General features: G+C 48.0%; 1 protein-coding gene across 14 annotated transcripts in view; it reads right to left on the bottom strand.

Moving 5' to 3' along the window:
- The window catches only part of LOC128152838 (USP6 N-terminal-like protein), an 85,349-nt gene that overhangs the window by 18,293 nt on the left and 50,464 nt on the right, over positions 1-16,592 (bottom strand). For 8 of the 14 annotated variants that reach the window (XM_052811483.1, XM_052811496.1, XM_052811487.1 and 5 more), the window contains 6 exons: positions 16,364-16,522; positions 11,961-12,034; positions 11,370-11,455; positions 10,477-10,516; positions 9,670-9,750; positions 1,636-1,743 (listed from right to left, as the gene is read on the bottom strand). In XM_052811483.1, the coding sequence (XP_052667443.1) occupies positions 1,636-1,743; positions 9,670-9,750; positions 10,477-10,516; positions 11,370-11,455; positions 11,961-12,034; positions 16,364-16,472 (498 nt within the window). In that variant the 5' untranslated portion in view covers positions 16,473-16,522. Of the gene's footprint in view, positions 1-1,635; positions 1,744-9,669; positions 9,751-10,334; positions 10,517-11,369; positions 11,456-11,960; positions 12,035-16,363; positions 16,523-16,592 lie in introns of those variants that run through there. The other 6 variants (XM_052811491.1, XM_052811492.1, XM_052811493.1 and 3 more) reach the window with 4 other exon arrangements.

Below are 16,592 nucleotides of genomic sequence, written 5' to 3'. Positions count from 1 at the left end.
CCAAAAAAGAGGTAGATTAAGATGAGCTTGTAGGGGGGTTGCATCCAGCAAAGCCTATTAGCCCTGAAGCTCCTGTTTATTGCAGACCCCGCTGGAGTATGGATAAACTCCTTGTGACTTTCATTTGTTTGGATTGCTTCCCTGCCTGCGCAACACAGCTTCAAGGGAGGGGGGACGAGAAGAATTTGCGTGCTGGGAGAGCTTTGTTATCTCTGCTTATTGCCGTGAGCCCAGCCCGCCTTCCCCAAGCTCCTGCATGTGACTCCATCCCAGCGGCATCTCGCTATTAACATCTACGCTTTACTAACTATAATGAGCATTAGCATCATTCTGCTTAATAGGCAGGGATTTTTAGAAACGCCTGCTGGAAGCAACACTCGACCTCCTGCCTCCGAACCATAACCGTCTCCACAACGCCCTGATCCTCGCTTGGGTATGTGATGCAAGCTAGATCATAACACAAGTTTGGAAAATAAGTTAATTATCAACCAAGGGCTTCCACACGCTACATATGGAAAGAGGCAGCGTAAAGGAGCCGAGATACCTGAAATAAAAAATAACAAAATACAGCAAGCCCAGTCATTTGGGTTCTTGTGAAACACGAAACAGAAATTGTTTATTTTATAGCAAGGAATCTAAGCCTGCAGCACGCAGTGCTCTCGTAGGAAGCAACGCAAGGCAGACTTTTCTCCTATCTGCAGAGAAGATGAGTGTTTTTAATAGAAAAATGATTTTTATTTGATTTTTAATAGTTATTTTTAATAGAAACTTTCAAGACAGTTATAAAAAGATTGAAGATGGAAGATAAAAGAAGCCACTTTAATCCAAGCTCTTCCAACACTGCCAGTCAACTTCCAGCTGCACATCTAAGTGTAAGCCAGGACCCCGTGCTCAGAAATCCCCCCCAAGCTTGCAAGACCTGCCCTCACCTCACCCTTAATTGGGTTTCTCGACTAATGACCCATTGTCAGCTGGTTTAAGGTTTCTGACCTTGCTGTGCATTTCAAAATGCCCCGAGTGAAATTTTCAAGCACACGGAGAGGTTTGGGGGACTCCCATCCAGCACCTACTCGCTTCAGGGTACTCGTGGCTACTCTGCATCACTCCAGGGAGCTCAGGGAACTGCAAGCAGTACCTTTGCTAAGCTTCCCCCTCCTCTTCCCTGCATCTTTGCCTAAGGATGCAGTAACACTGACAGCACCTTTGCTTGCAGCTTCCAGCAGAATAAATGGAAGCAGCATATTAGGGAAAGCAGCTGGCGAACGTACTAAAAGGCCCCAGCCTAATATACACACATGGATAAAGAGTCTATACCCTTTGCATTTTCAGCCCTCGCTAATTTTAAGCCCTTCCTTCTCAGAGGTCGCAGCAGTTCACAGACGGGATTGGGTCTCACCACCAGTGCATGTTGTAGGGTGCTCAGCACACTGCTACCCTGCGAGGGAGGATGCCAGGGCTGGGTGCCCACCCCCGCCCCTTAAAGCATCCCCGTAGGGACCCCCATTTCCCTCCTGCCCATGTGGGTGGAGATGGAGACACCTGCATCTGCCACGGGTCCGACCAGCTGGTGAAGCCCCACCAAACCAGCCTCCCCATCACCTTGCTCCCATTGTCTTTGCCAGGAAGAGCCTGTACCTCATATTTTCCTTCGTTCTCCTTCTTCATCTTCTCGACATCCAGCAGAAGCGACCAGACCTGGCCTCGCACCTGAAGTGGGATCCCTTTGTACACTCGCCGGCACATCTGTGGGGAGGGAAACACGTGCAAGGTTAGCGGGTCCTGCTGGTGGCAGAACAGATTTGCTCCATGGTTTGCTGCTGCGGACCACCAGCCATCTGAGCGGACACACCAACCGATCACTTCCTCTGCCTGCGCTAGCGCAGTGAGGGCATCTCCAATCTGATGGATGAGCTGAGCACCTGCATCCATCAAAGACACCTACTCAGTCAAAATCAAGCCACATCTCATGCTTTGAACCTTACTGGAAGAGCTGGACAGGGACCTTTATATGTGGAGACATCTCAGGTGCTTCACAGCGGTCCCATTCCATGCACACCAGCCTGCCCATGGACTCCTCTCCAAGGACCAGACACAGCACCCCTGGCTTGGAAGCCTTTGATCTAACCTGGCATGGCTGTTCTCACCTGGGTCCTCAGGGAGTGGGAGAAAAATACATTTCCCCTTGGAGAGGAGAGCCCCTACCATGAGAGCCACAGGCACGTGTCCACGGCAACTCTCACGGCTTGACAAGTAGCAAAGGAGGCTGTGGGCTACACCGAGGGCTCTCCCCTGAACATGCAGGGTACTCCTCAAGCAAAGAGGGGGATTGGGGACAAATGTGCATGTGTCCCTGCCTCCACGTGTTCACTTCATCTCACAGATGCCTCTTCCCTTTTTCTTGACATACAGCCCTCTCTCTCTCTAAAGGGACCATTAAATTTCAATGGAAAACAGAAAAGAGAGCTTTTGTTCCATCCCTGACTTCTCCCATTAAAAGAAAAAGCTTCAGAAAAAAAGAAAAAAGCCTCATTTCTGAATATTTTCCACCCTTTCATTCACCCTACCCATGAAACTCCTTGCAGATGCACTACAAAGCCAACCGTGGCACTCCCCCAGGTTCCTGAGGACCCTGGGGTATGCTGAAGGACCTGCTGCACGTGCCCAAGCTCCAGCCATGGAGGGGATTTACGTTGCGACATGGTGATCCCTTGGGACTGGGCAATTCCTTGGGAGGGGACAGACGTGCTGGATTCCCAGTCATGGGAATGAGCTCAGGGCTGAGCAGGGCAGTGCCCAACCAGGCAATCAACTGGAGCTACTGGCATTGCCTGGTACAAATGCATCCGACCGCCTTCAAAATCTGTCTTCTTTTTCCATAGGGTGTTCTGCTTCCCGCAATTCACAGGGAAGCATCAAGATCCTAGCAGAAGGTTTCCTGGACGTGGTCCTACCAAGTTGCCTTTGCATCTCTTACACCAAACTGAACATCTGCTCCTGTTACCTTTCCTTTCTGACCCACCTCATGTCATCAGCTTTTTCACTTCTAGCTTGACTTTTTAATGCCAGCCTATGCACAAGGTTATAAAGACCATAACCACGGCATTGCACTGTCAATCCACCTGGGCTCGCAGCCTCCGAGAGCACAGACCCATGCTCCTTGTTTCATTACCGTCTGCATGGCAGCAGTGCACCTACCGAGTGCAAAACACAGCCACAACGGCTCTTGTCCCAAAGAGCTAATATGAGACGAGACAGGAGGTGGGGTTCAAGTAGACAGGCTAGGGTACAGCAAAGAAATAACACCACTATCCCAGTCAAAATTAGTGTATAAAATAGCTATGTAATAAATGCCAAGACCACCATGTAGTACTAGGAGAGCTAGACGTGTGTTAGAACACTTTTTCACGCCATTATGGTAAATATTTCAGTATTTCTGCTGACACAGAAAGTGCCAGTGTAATGTATCCCGATCCTGTAAGCAGAATGGACATTCAGCATTTAAAATCCAGTTCTCAGTACTTGCCAAATGCTTGCTCTGCCCCAGGTGTTGCCTAGCACCAGCTTTGAAGGTCCAATGCATACCCAGGACCATACCCTACAGAAATCCTTTGCAAGATCCTGTCCTCCCCTCTGTACGCACCAATTAAGAGCTGCCCCCTATAAAGCATCTCACCACCAAGACGTGACCATGGAAGCCACCATCCTATTCAACACATTCCGCATTTTAAGCTGGACATCACTAATTCACCATCTGCACACCCAGGGGAGCCACTCCGCTCGTCCAAGCTCACATGAGGAGGTGTTTCTGGAGGGCAGCAAACCTTCGTGCCATGCCGGACAGCTTCATGCCCACAGCTGAAAGACCAAGGAGACGAACAAGAGATTCCCATTCCCTAAGAGTCACTAAATCAAGACGAAAGAAGTACAATGCCTCATGAGACACAAAGTGAGGGGGTTAGATGAACCATATCCCCACAGTGGTACTGGTAAGGTGCCCACGAAAGCCTGGCTCCCACAAGCACTCGTGACTTCATGAAGCAAAAGCTGAGATGGGATCAAGAAACTGGAGGATGTACCAATTCAGATAAAATCACCGATTCAGAAAAAATTATTGATTTCCAATGGATTAGGAGAGAACGACTGACAGCTGCCAAGGTAGAAGATGATGCTGAGCTCCGTGGGAAGAAAGTGATTTTGTTTTGAATTCCCAGAGCTGGTATTGTTGTCCTTTAATGAATGCAACCCTCACTGGCATATAGTTAATGTCTCTAATGATTTTCTCTGCATCAGAGTGTGACAGAACAGGGGAGTTACAAAACACGCTGAGATGGAACTGAACTGAAATGCCTCCCTGTTATTTATCCAAGGGCTTTCCTCCTCCCACCACCTCCAGACGTGAAAGTGATAAAACCTCAGAGCTGTGAGTCACACGGAGTTAAAATGAGCAATTTTCCTTCATTGTGAAACTTGAAGGAAAACAGGGAAGTTACCATTAAAAGCAGCATTTATGCTGGGAAGACAGCAGGTGATGGCAACTCCTGCTACGCGTGAGAAGAAAAAAGCAACCCTCAAGGTCACCATCTTCTGTCTCTTATAAACCACTCAGCCCTTACTGATGGGAAGAGAGCACCTAGACCATGGCCCATGCAGACTGACTGACAGACCAATGCAGGGCAGGAAGAATGGACATCATCCCGTTTCACAAATGGAGATGCTGGTGGTTGAAGGAATGGCTCAAGATGCTGTGTAGAAAGGCTGTGTCAGAGCCAAGGACTGAACCCATGGTGTTTAAAAACTTGCTCCGGGTTTTGCTATAGGATCATCTTCCCTCTTGAGACTTTAACATACAAAGCTTGTGGCACAGAGGCCATCGTCACCCCATCCCCATCTCTCCCCTCCCCATGTAGTTTGTTTCCAGTAGGTGGGATGGGGAAGACTATAAAAGTACAGACCTGAGCTCCATCTTCCTGCATCAGAGATCTCCTCTGAAAAGTACCCAACCAAGTGCTCCAGGCCTTTAATTAGAGGGGTGGAGTCACTGCCTTTAAACACGTGACATCTTTTTGCAGTAGTTAAGACACTTAAGTTCAAAAGGGTTTGGGAGGGGTGGGTTGGCTTTTTAAAGCAGAATATACACATTTCAGCTCACTTTCACATTTTGGAGCCTGTCACTGTTAGCTTCTCAGCCATGTGCATGGTCCACCAGGAAGAGACTGTGGAAGTAATGCCCAAGTTTTGGGTACGCATGGCAATTTCAGTGTCAAGCCTCTCCGTATACCCACCATACATCTACAAAACCCTGAAGTGGGGAGCAGCCCCCCTTCCTCAGTTCCTTTAGGCCTCAAAGACTCATCCTTCTGGAGAGGAAGGGCTCCTTCACTTCCTCCACCAGTGATGCACCAGGGGAGCTGAGCTGTGAAAATCTTCACCTGGAGTGGTAGGTGAAGCCTCCACCACCACCATGACCACTTTTTTGCACCATGTAGCCGCCTGATTGATGAGATGGCCATGCAAGACACTTGACAGCCTGGACTTGGTTGCGCATGGTTTTCTTTTTGTATAGATAATGGTTGCTCCCAACTCAGCTGTTGTCCCTGCAGCTGGAGCCTTGGCTATGCCGGATGGGGTGCCAGCAGGTCTGCAGGGGCTTCAGCAGCAAAGCAGGAGCAAATTTAAATCCTAAAGATGATGTGTTGGGGGAGGGGGCGACATTTACATTTATTGCCAGGGCTGCTTTTGGGGGAGAGGAAGATGCTACCTGCCTTTCCAAAATGGCAAAAAACCAGCAGCAGAACTCACCCTGCAGCTCCCAGGCGCAACCCTCTTTCCTTCCTGTGGCATTTGCGGGCAGACCTGACTTCAGCCGACCCTGCCATGACAAACATCTGCTGGCTCTCCCCAGCGTTAGCAGATTATTCGCTCTTGGGGGTCTGTGTCAGTCCATACAGATCCCTGATTCATCCTAAACCGCTTTGCTGGCATGTACTGGATTAAGCGCCCTGCACTCCCGTGACCTTAGCAGAGACAAGGCTACCCCTGTGCACAAAGACAGGCTTTGCCTAAAAACCAGACAACTCTGGTGAAAGACATCCCTCTCTAAAGGTCCCATCCCACATGGCCAGCAGCAAGAAGCAGCTTGCAAATGATGCAGGGGTCATATCCTCTTCCTAAGACTGATACTTCTGGCTGAAATCCACTTATTTCAGGGCTACGATAAATAATCCCACTATTGGAGCACACGCAGCACAGCCTCTTTTTTCTCTGCAAAACTGCGCTGCCTTAACTGTGTAGATTCTTACATGGCACCAACCATTTCCTAACCTTCCCAAGCAGAGGCAGGCTGGGATTTAAACTTGGGTTTAAAACAGCAGTGAAGAGGACACAGACCACCTGAGGCTCCCTGTGCTGAACCCTGAATTACACAGTTTAGCGCTTCTTGGCAGGTTTGTGTACCTGAACTCTGCAAAGCAGTGTGGTCCTTGCATGGACTCCTTTATTTTTGTACCCTTTTGGTTGTAGAAGTACAGCCAGGAAAAGGCACCACTGCATCAGCCTAACCCCATCCATGCGAGGAATTGTGCTGGTGTCACTTTTTGTTGATGTTGCTACTGAAATTAAATCAGATTGCTAAGAAATGCGTCTAGAACAGAGATGGAGACAGATCTGATGCAGTGATGAGCACAAGGAACCCCAGGGCATCACTTTAATTGAGATAATCCTATTTGTTGCTCATCCTGAAACAGGTTATGCCAGGAATGATTTTAGGCATAGCTGGGCCATCCTGAGCTACGGACTGTAAAAAGCCCTCCTCTTTAGGGGTTTTTTCAGCCTTTTTTCCTATAATCTGTGACAGCCACAACAGCCAGACTGCAACCAACAGCACGCAGGGATGCACACTGGCAGCAGGTGGGGGAAAAGAAAGCAAAACCTGCTGCTCTCTGGGGATGGCTCATGGCAGGGGTCTGAAAAAGCTGCTTTCTTGCCCACTGACAGGTGGTTGCTTTGGGGCCAGTGCCCTGGATGGGTACACAACCTCCCTCCTCCTGCTGACGTTTCACAACCCAGAAGCTGGGACAACAACCTACACCCCAATCAGGTATTAAGATGCTGCAAAACACAACAGCCTGCTTGATAAGCCAAGAGTCCCTCTTCAAGCACTTGATATGGTCAGCCGTCTGCCAGCTCCATCACATGAACTGGGACTCGAAAGGTTGGCCCTAAAGTCCAGAAAGTCCCAGCCTGGAAAATAAGATGGGTTTCTACATCACTCCAGCAGCGCCAAAGTCAGGGCAGCTTCCCTGTGAAACTGCCTGGGGTTCCTGCAACAAGATCTTTTTCCCTTTTATGAAGCACAGTCTATCAAAATGAACATCAAAGGGAAGGTTTCTGTCTTTAGCAAGAGGTTTTTTTTCAAGGATTACATCCTAGTCTTTATTAAAATAACACAGAGCTGCTGTCTTGTGACACTCAGGCTTCCATCACATCAGCGAAGTGGCGAAAACAAACCTGAAGGAAATGTGCAGTGCAGATGTGACAGCCCAAGTGCTCAGAGAGGGAACAAAACCAACCCACTCTGCTTTAGAAAGATCAGATCAAGGGCTTGTCACATTTACTTTAGCTAGAAAAAAAACCCATAACCATCTGAACAGCATGACTGTGACCCAGCAAAAGGTCCCTGAAATGCTACATCTGAACTGCACCGACCTGTGGCAGCAGGAATCTCCGAGCAGCTTCCATGCTCCTAACACAAGAGCATGGGGGTGCACATCCAGGTGAAGGATACAACCTAATTTTATTATTTTTTTTAAAGCACTTTTTTTGTGCCTGTCAGGATCTTTGCACTTAACGCTGCATGGCTGCTCTGATGCACAGACCTTCCTGCCTGCACTTGCACTGGTGCAAGGCAGCAGGGTGTTAGGCTGGATGGGACTGATCCTAAAGCTCCTTTCTGCTGCCCGGGGTCACCAGACTCCTCCTTCCCTGCCTGGGGCCAAGCATTGCTTCTCCATTTGCTGGGGGGGGGGGGTGGGGGGTGGCCATTTTCAGTCCCCCAGCACGGGGACAATGCCACGTCTGTGCCCAAGAGTCATCAACCATTTACGGGCTGTTTTAAATAACATCATTTATTCCATTACAAGAGCTCTGTGATTTTCTGACCCAAAGACCCTCAAAACCCACTTGCCAGTCTAGCCCCTCGCCATCCAGCAGCCCTGAGCGACATCAGCTGCAGCGTGCTTAAGACATGCGCTAATTATCGGGGTAAATCCAAAAGACAGATGGGGATCAGTACCACTCCACACACCCCTCACCCCGGATCCTGTCTGTCCCCACCGGCTGGCCCAGGGAAGCCAAGGCATGCTAAAAACACTCATCATTACCCATCCCAAACAGCCCCCAGGACCTTAAGGGATTCCCTGCACTCTGCTGGAATTTGGTGGTTTACCCACGAGGCCACTAACCAATTAGTGCTAACTTCTAATTGGAAAAACCAAAGCCATGGGAGAGCATCCATTTTTGCCCATGGAGCAGCACCGATAAACAAAATAATTAGAACCACCCTGAAGTGAACAGAACAATTATAAAACCCCAAGTCCATCTCCACCCCATCCCTGCTGTAACGAAGATAAGATTTTGTTGGGTTTTTTTAAAAAAGAATGAGACTACAACTAGTCTTTGGCTGGGTGAACCTGACATCACTCTGGATGGCCGGGCGAGGGAGATGCTCTGCTTGATGCCCACCCTGCAGCTATGCTGATATCCTCTGCACAACCTTTCAACTGAGCTCAAGTTTCTCCCAAGGATTCTCAGAAGGAGCTAGAAGCAATACAGCCAAACACCCTGCTCCTCCAGCTGAACAAGGAGGCTGCAGAGGCTGTGGCAATGAGGTGACACTGGGCTTCAGCCCTCTCCTGTGCAGCGTGCTGTAAGCAGAGCAGCTCAGGAGTAATACTCCTCTCCTTACCCAGCAAGGGTCCTGTCATTAGGTTCAAGGGGTTTTTGTTTCAAGAGTTTTGTAATAGGAACATATTACAAATATTATTTATTAAAACCAACTCAATTTTGCAGTGGTGTTTGGTGCAGAGCTTATTTTGAACACCAAAGCCAACACACAAGGTTGGTGTCTCCATCCTTGATTTCCACAGATGGGTGCGCACAATCTAACACCTCGGGGGCTTCTCAGAGGCACAGCTAGGACCAAAACACAAAATCTAGGTGGTGTCCTAGACAAATAGTTCTCCCTCCAGGGAGAATTACGAGGAACATCAGCTGGACCATTATCAGTCACATCTCCCACGCCATTCCCAGGTGGTGGAGACATAGAAGCGACCTGCAGCATGCAATGCCCCCTGCACTCAGGGCAGGGACCCAGCTGGGCACATGAACTGCTCTGCTGTGTTCCTGCTTGCACAGGGAAGCAGAAGTGCAAACACGCCAGCAGCATTTAGGAAACCATTTTTAAAACTATGCTAGTCAGAACAGGATTTTTCCCTCAACTGGTAACCCAGCAACTTCAAGGAAAGTTTTAAAGTATTAAAGACTAATGGGTAGAATTAGGCAGTATTTTCCAGTGATCTCTGGTTTCTCTATCAACTTTTCAAAAGCCTAACACATTAGAAGGATGCACCATTCCCATCCCTCCGGACACGTGCTCTTTCTTTTCCTCCTTACCTTGTCACTGTTTCTGTATTTGCCCCATTTCTTCAGCATCTTTAGCCACTTGTCCACGCGTTCGATTTCCTGCTGTTTTTGCTGGTGCAAGGGGGAAGAAGACAAGACAAATTTAAGAAAAAAGCCCCACAAGATACCTTCTGAAAACACAGAACTTCATTCTCTTTAGGTTTAAACTTCTACGCAAAGACCTTGCATTGCGGGTGGGAATAATCCACAGGTGCTTGCAAGAACTGGTGATTTCAACCCATGATAATTAAAGCAGCATTGGTAAAAACAAAGACACACAGCCTTAACATAGAGAAAGCATTTCCAACATGAGTATTCCTTGACAACAAAAATCTTTGCAGGTTCAGCTAGCCTCAAATCGCATCATCGTATCAGACTGGCAGAAACGAGATGCTATTTAGTCCCAGTTAGCAGGATCCTAACAGAGGACATGCTCCCAGCTCAGGGGAGATGACAGTTACCTGCAACCTCTACCACATTCTGCCACACGAGCAAACCCCTTTTCAAGCCGCAGCTGCTGAACACTGTGCCAAAGCAGAGGGAAAAAGCACAGAATTGCTTTAAAAGGTGCGATTTCAGTGCAGCGTGGAGGATGGGAGATGCCTGACCCAGCAAAATAAAAGCTCCAACAGCTGAGCATTGTGCAGCACTCCCACCTCTGTGTGAACAGCAGTGACCAGTGCACCCTGGCTGCCTACTTCGCTCTCGCTTGCACATTCGTTTCCTCAAAAACCATCCCCTCCCCAGCCAGTGCAATAAGGATCCAATACCCACAATGGCAGAGCTGGCAGCTCTCACCTTCTCCTCCAAGGCGGTGCGGGTCGGCAGCTCCTGCTCACTGGAAAAGCAAGGGGGTCACTGGTTACTCTATGGGCAAGAAAGGGTGTGGAGGAGTGTGGCCCGCTGCAGCTCGGGGACCGCCTCAGGCACCTGAGGAGATATGGCCTGGGGGCTTCGTGACTTTCCTACAGCTGTCCCTGACGAGGAAGAGGCACAAGAAGCACCAGCCAAAACCCCACCACCCTATGGGAGCTGCTGGGGGATAATCAAGCACTGGACATCGCTAGAAATCCTGGGCATAAAGCTCCCCTTCAATAAGTACATGATCAGCAATTAAAAGGGTGGGGGTGGGTGGGGTGGATTTCTGGACAGCCATTGCTTCAACCCCCCCTCCTGCACACAAAAGACCTACTACTATAACTTTTTGTTCAGATTTGGAATAAAAATAGTTCTTTTAAGCATTCTCCCCAGGCACAGGGTGTGCATCTAATTCATCTGCATCTCGTTTAGGATGGGGATTTCCTAAGGGAACAGAGAACTCGGGTATCTTGTCTCATCTCTTCCTACACCTCCCTGAATCATCAGGTGAAACCACAAGAGCTTCTCCCTCTGCGACACACCGCAGGCCTCCACGGAGGCAGAGGAGCACCAGCCTGCACCTTCTGACGCCAAGCTTGTGATGGGAAACCATTTCTGAGCCTTGCCTTGCAGCAGATTCAAAGCATCAGTGTTTGAACACGTGTGGTTGAGGGAGGAGGCACATCTAGTCTTTCCTCCTGCATTTGGGATTGATCAAGCCAAGGCACAGAGCGGCTTATAGGGAAGATGCTGGGTCTGCCACGCTCGGTGCAGATGGATGGTCTGCACAGACGTGCGGGTCAAAGAGGACAGGAGAGGGCAGGAGGACTTACTGCAGGAATCCAAACCGGTCTGTAACCTTATACAGTGTGAAATCGGCATCTTCCCACGGGTCAATCTGAGCTCCTTCCTGCCTGCCCTGAAAGCAGAAAGGACACCCGTGAGCAGGCCCCAGCATCAGGAATGCCCCAGTGCCCGCATCCCTCCCTCCCCACATGCTAGAAGGCCAAAACCTGCTCTAAAGAGACAAATACAATGCAGGCAAGAGAAAAATGCACAAGTTCAGCCTATCCAGCATCCCCGGTGTGCCTCTGCTACAGGCTGGGAAAGGCTGTGCATCAGAGAAACCAGTGCTGTCAGGCATAAGCCACCGTGGTGTTAAGGGGGCACTGAAGCACTAGAAGCCCAGGACTTTTTGGTATCTGTGCTGAGTGTACATGGGATCTGCAAGAAACTCTGGGGACGTGGTGAGAAGGGATGTGCAGGCAGAAGCAGGTAGGGAGAGCTGGCATGAAGCCTGATGGCATGAGGGTTACTGGGGTGATGCCTGCAGGGAGGCAAAAGTCCTTATTTGAAGCATTCCTGATCGATTGAATAGCTTCAGCCCCAGCCAGCATGCCGGGCAAAAACATCAAGGTTGGTACCTTCTCATACTTGGCAACGATCTCTGCTTTTTCCTGGGCTATTAGAGACTCTATATCTTTCTTCATGTCAGAAGCTGTAAAGCAAGAAAAAAAAAAGAAAGGGGGAGGGAAGGGGGGAGGAGATAAGTAAATGTGTACACAGCATGGGAAATACTTTAGGAAAGTGCTAATAGAAAAAACCTTTGCTGACAACTTTAGCTTCCAGCCACGTCCCATAGCTAAAATTAGGCTGAGGTTGAAAAGCCCCTGCACAAAGCGTGCATGGAGCTTGCCTGCACGCAGCAGGACTGCCAGCTCCCCCGTCCCCTGCACAGGGACACAAATGAATTTGAGCAAGGGGGAGTCTCGTCTGCTGGAAGGCAAGATGCCGTGCCTTTGTTCTTAGGCACAGACATGCCTGTATGAAAGACATTGTGCTTTCAAATCGAGACACGCAAACCAGCCACAGAGCTCCTGCATTGCACAGGTCGCATGCCAGCTGGGCGATGCACAGCATAGCATTTGTGTGGATGACAGCAAACCACCACGCTCTTGCCCTCAGCTATGGATGTGAAGCCATGAGATGCTCTCTAGGGGCATCTAAAGGCGGATTTAACATCAAAGGAGAAACTAAAAGAAGTTTTTGTCTGCTGAAGTGTGCAGGCAACAGGTAAATTTGCCTCTAGATGATTACCTTCTATACACAGCCCCAAAAGAAAAACAACACAGCAGCAAGATGACCGCAGAGTCCCCATCTACTCTGAGATGGACCAGTCTTGGTCTAAACAAGACCTGGGCTAGCTCCCTGAGGTCTGTGCCCACTGCTCTGCTTTGTCCTATACACATACGTATGAGCAAGATAACTTCCCACGTCAAACACAACTTGAGTGTTGTCTTGTACCAGCCCAAAGGAGCATCCTCGCTGTCAAGCCATAACTAGTTCCTGGTATCTTCCCCTTGCTCCCCTTCCCCAGTGCTTAGGTGCCTTTTTTTTTTTTTTTTTTAAAGCTTTTAAAAAGTTTTAAGTTTTTCCCACACTTCTACTATGAATTATAAACCCTACTCAGTGCAGACAGGATAAGCACTGGGAAGTCATGCTGTGTTTATCACCTACATGGCTCCATCCTTCAGAGTCCTGCTGACTTGCCACAGGTCCCAGACAGATACTATGCATTTCAAGAACAGCAAGGTAAAATAATTTTAGTCCACAGTTGCAGGTGGCTTAGTGTTTGGAAAAGTTTTTGAACACTTAAGAGTATAAAGCCTCTTAGAATAGCTTGTTATAGGGGCAGACTGCATTTTGCCTACTCTAAGGAGGTTTTGCCTATTTTATCTGCTGTAAAAAGATTCAGCAGGGTTGGGAAAAAACTGCTAAGAGCCACCACAGCCTTAAAATATTTTCGCCACTGTCACATTACGAATGATCCAGTGATTTACCCAGAACATCTGAAAGCTAAACAACTTCAATAATACAGTCCAGAGGTTTCTTGTAGGGCTTGAAAGGAGCTACCTGGAGCATCTGGGATCCCCCTAGCAGAACAGACTTGAAAGCCTCCCACAAGAAATTACAAAATTTTGAAAAGACTTTTGAAAATAAAAAAGAGCAGGTTGACTGCTGCTCAGGATGACATGTTGCATCTAAAGCTGGAAAGCAAATCCTGCGTTGCTGTGCTCTAGTCATTTCCCAAAGTGCTGGTGACCACCTCCTTGCAGAGAAGAGGAGCATTGCTACCCACAGATAAAACACTGCGCAACAGCTGCTCAAGAACAAGTTTACTCCAAGCTGCTGTTGCAGTCTCTAATGGACACCAGAGGCCATCCTGACCTCCCTTCAGGAGGAACCTGAAGGGTTCTTGTTGGACATCCTACCCCAGCTTCTGGCTGAAGCCACACCTCGGCGGCAGTGCTTGGCACTGGACGAGCCTGAGCAGCCAAAGGCGTTGCACTTGGAATGATCTGAAGAACATGATTCTTCCTTGAGGGATAAAAATAAGAGCAATAAAAAAAAACAACTGGGGGAGATACGATGAGCAAAAGCAGCAGTGCTCTCCAAGGCTCAGCTCACTTCTCTGCACCTTCGGACATCCGTAAGTGATTATTTGTGTCATCTTACCAACTCCTTAATGCAACCTGCTCGCTGCCACTGTGTCTTTCAGGTGTGGATGGAGACAGCTGGGAGATCCATCTTTCCCTAACTGTTCATTTTGAAAGCAGCCATCACTCCCAGTTGCCAGCAGTGTGATAGAAATATTAAACCACACACAATAATCAGGGCTACCAGGGCAGCTCTTTCACGAGACGTTATCAGCCAACAGCACGGGCATTTCACTGCTTTACACTCACCTATACAGACACTGGAAAAAAGCAAACTCTTCAAATTCATGGCAGGAACAGGTGTACCTTTCCCTGTTATTGACTCCACAATCAAAACAGAACAAGGATAGAAATATTAAAGTTTATTTTGTTCTCTTATTTTTCCAAGCTGCAGCTCTTACTTCAAATGTTCCCATGAATTTTGCTCAATACATGTTAATCGCAGCTTCGTTTTTCAAAGTAGCAAGGTCTGAGTAACTGTCTTACGGTGTCATCTAATATATCTGCATCTTCTTCTTCTCACATCTTTCTTCTGTGAAGTTTAACTCAGGGAAATTCACTCCCCCACTTCTGACATTGTTTTTTGGTTGTTATGGGGCCAAAGAATTCAAATGAGGTCCTTAATGTGCTGCTAAAAATACAAATATTCTGCAGGCTGGAGGGAAAAAATAAACTTTATGTCAAAATAAATGGGCAATTTTTCAAGACATTTACAAAGTAGAAGTTATTCTGAACGTCTCTGACCACACTCTGTAATAAAATAACCAAAGGAAGAGCGACTCGGTAACATGGGAGGGTTTACACAGCAGAAAACAGCAGCAAGACCACATGTATTTTGGCATCCGCCTCTATAAAAGCCTCTCTGCAGCCAGAAAGGCCAGACTGGGGCAAAGGAGCCAGTTTTGCATCTCATGCCTGGAATGTGCACATTTGTTTTCTCTTTCTACTAGAACAGCGCAAAAGTCCAAATTTAGGAAAAAACTTGAGAGCAGAGAAAATGGTTGATGGCAGTGGGAGGGAGGGAGAAGGCAAGTGGCTGCACCGGCCTCGGCGTCTGACCACAATACTGCAGCTTTTTGGTGTACAAAGGCGATGCTGTGCTTGACTAGGTGATTTTCAAAGTACTCTGGAGAGGGAACAGAATACAGCTTAGCTCTCTAGCAGCCTATGTCAAATATAGATATTGAAGTTGGATATATTTATTATTTAATTCTGTGCGTACTCGGATTCCAGAGTAGTTTGACACCATGAAGTTATAGCATTTGCTTGAGGGAAATGACACCTTGTGTATAAGAAAACTACTGAGACAATTTATTGTCTGCAGAGTTTGAGGAAACACATCATTCTGCCCTGATATAAATAGGCTACCTATAAATAGGCACAGCCTGTACCTGCCATGCTTCTCCATATACCTATATAAGACTGAAAACTTTTTTTTTTTTTTAAATACACCACTCAAATGACTTTCCCAAGCCTGCCACCCAATTTTCTCCTGTGAGTACTCTATTTTCCCAGCAAACAGAGTTTTTTTTCCCCATGAAAAATACACAAGGTGAAGCAGCTATGAACACGAATGGTAAGAAAACGTGAACAATGCGAGAATGGTATTAGATAAATTTACTAGGACATCAGCAACAGAAAGCCCCAAGCCATGCACACTTAAATTCAGCTGGGAAACAAAGTTACCAACTAGTTCCTTTTAAAAAGAATGAGTTGAAAACCCCCACTATCTGTCATCTTACACTAAAACTTGCAGCTTCCAGTTTATAATTTAAGGAAGTAAAAATGAATCCTAGCAACAGTAAGCCTAAAGATGCTTAATGAAAATGCATGTTACTGCCTACCCACTTTGAACACTATCTAGCCATCAGCAAATCTGAAATAAAATATCCAAATTTTGGATGAGAACAACTTTACTGAAATTAATTTGCCAGCTGAGATCTCAAGTATTGGCAATGGAAAGAAGGTGTCTGCATCAAAAATCCAAAGACTCGGTGCGAAAACTGTTATCCATAAATCAGATTTACGGTTGCAACCCTCCCCCCAAGCCCCTGTATTTTTCCAGTAAGATCTGCCGAGCTCCCACTGCCCTGCACGAGGTGGTACCCACCGGGACCAGTCTGGCCGGGAGTGTGGAGAACCTCTGGCCACCGGTCACCCCACCTGCGCGTTGCAACCCTGCTCGCCACCCCAAAGAGGAACCCAGCATCACCCATGGCCCGGGGGCAGGACGCACGCGCATCCTCTGTCACCCCCATCCACAACAATGTCTCCCGCCTATAAACCCATCGGCAATCACCCTGCCTGGTTCGTTCCCCCTGTGCCGGTACCTGCAGAAGACACAGATGCCACCCTCTTTCCACTGAGGTTGTTTGCCAAGGCCACATCTGCAGCCCTCTCCTCACCGCCAGGTCCTTGTCTCCCTTCCCGCTGCTCCATTTATATGAAACAAGGACAAACTTCCATTAAACTCCACCAGGACGCGAGACCTGTACGCAGAATTTAATCCATCAAAAATGCAAATGGGTGTGGTCTAAGGACTGGAGCTGAGACACCGAA

This window comes from Harpia harpyja, chromosome 16 (genome assembly GCF_026419915.1).
Source record: "Harpia harpyja isolate bHarHar1 chromosome 16, bHarHar1 primary haplotype, whole genome shotgun sequence".
NCBI classification, from domain to species: Eukaryota; Metazoa; Chordata; class Aves; order Accipitriformes; family Accipitridae; genus Harpia; species Harpia harpyja.
Note: the sequence above shows the minus strand (reverse complement) of the source record. Positions and strands in the feature narration are given on the sequence as shown.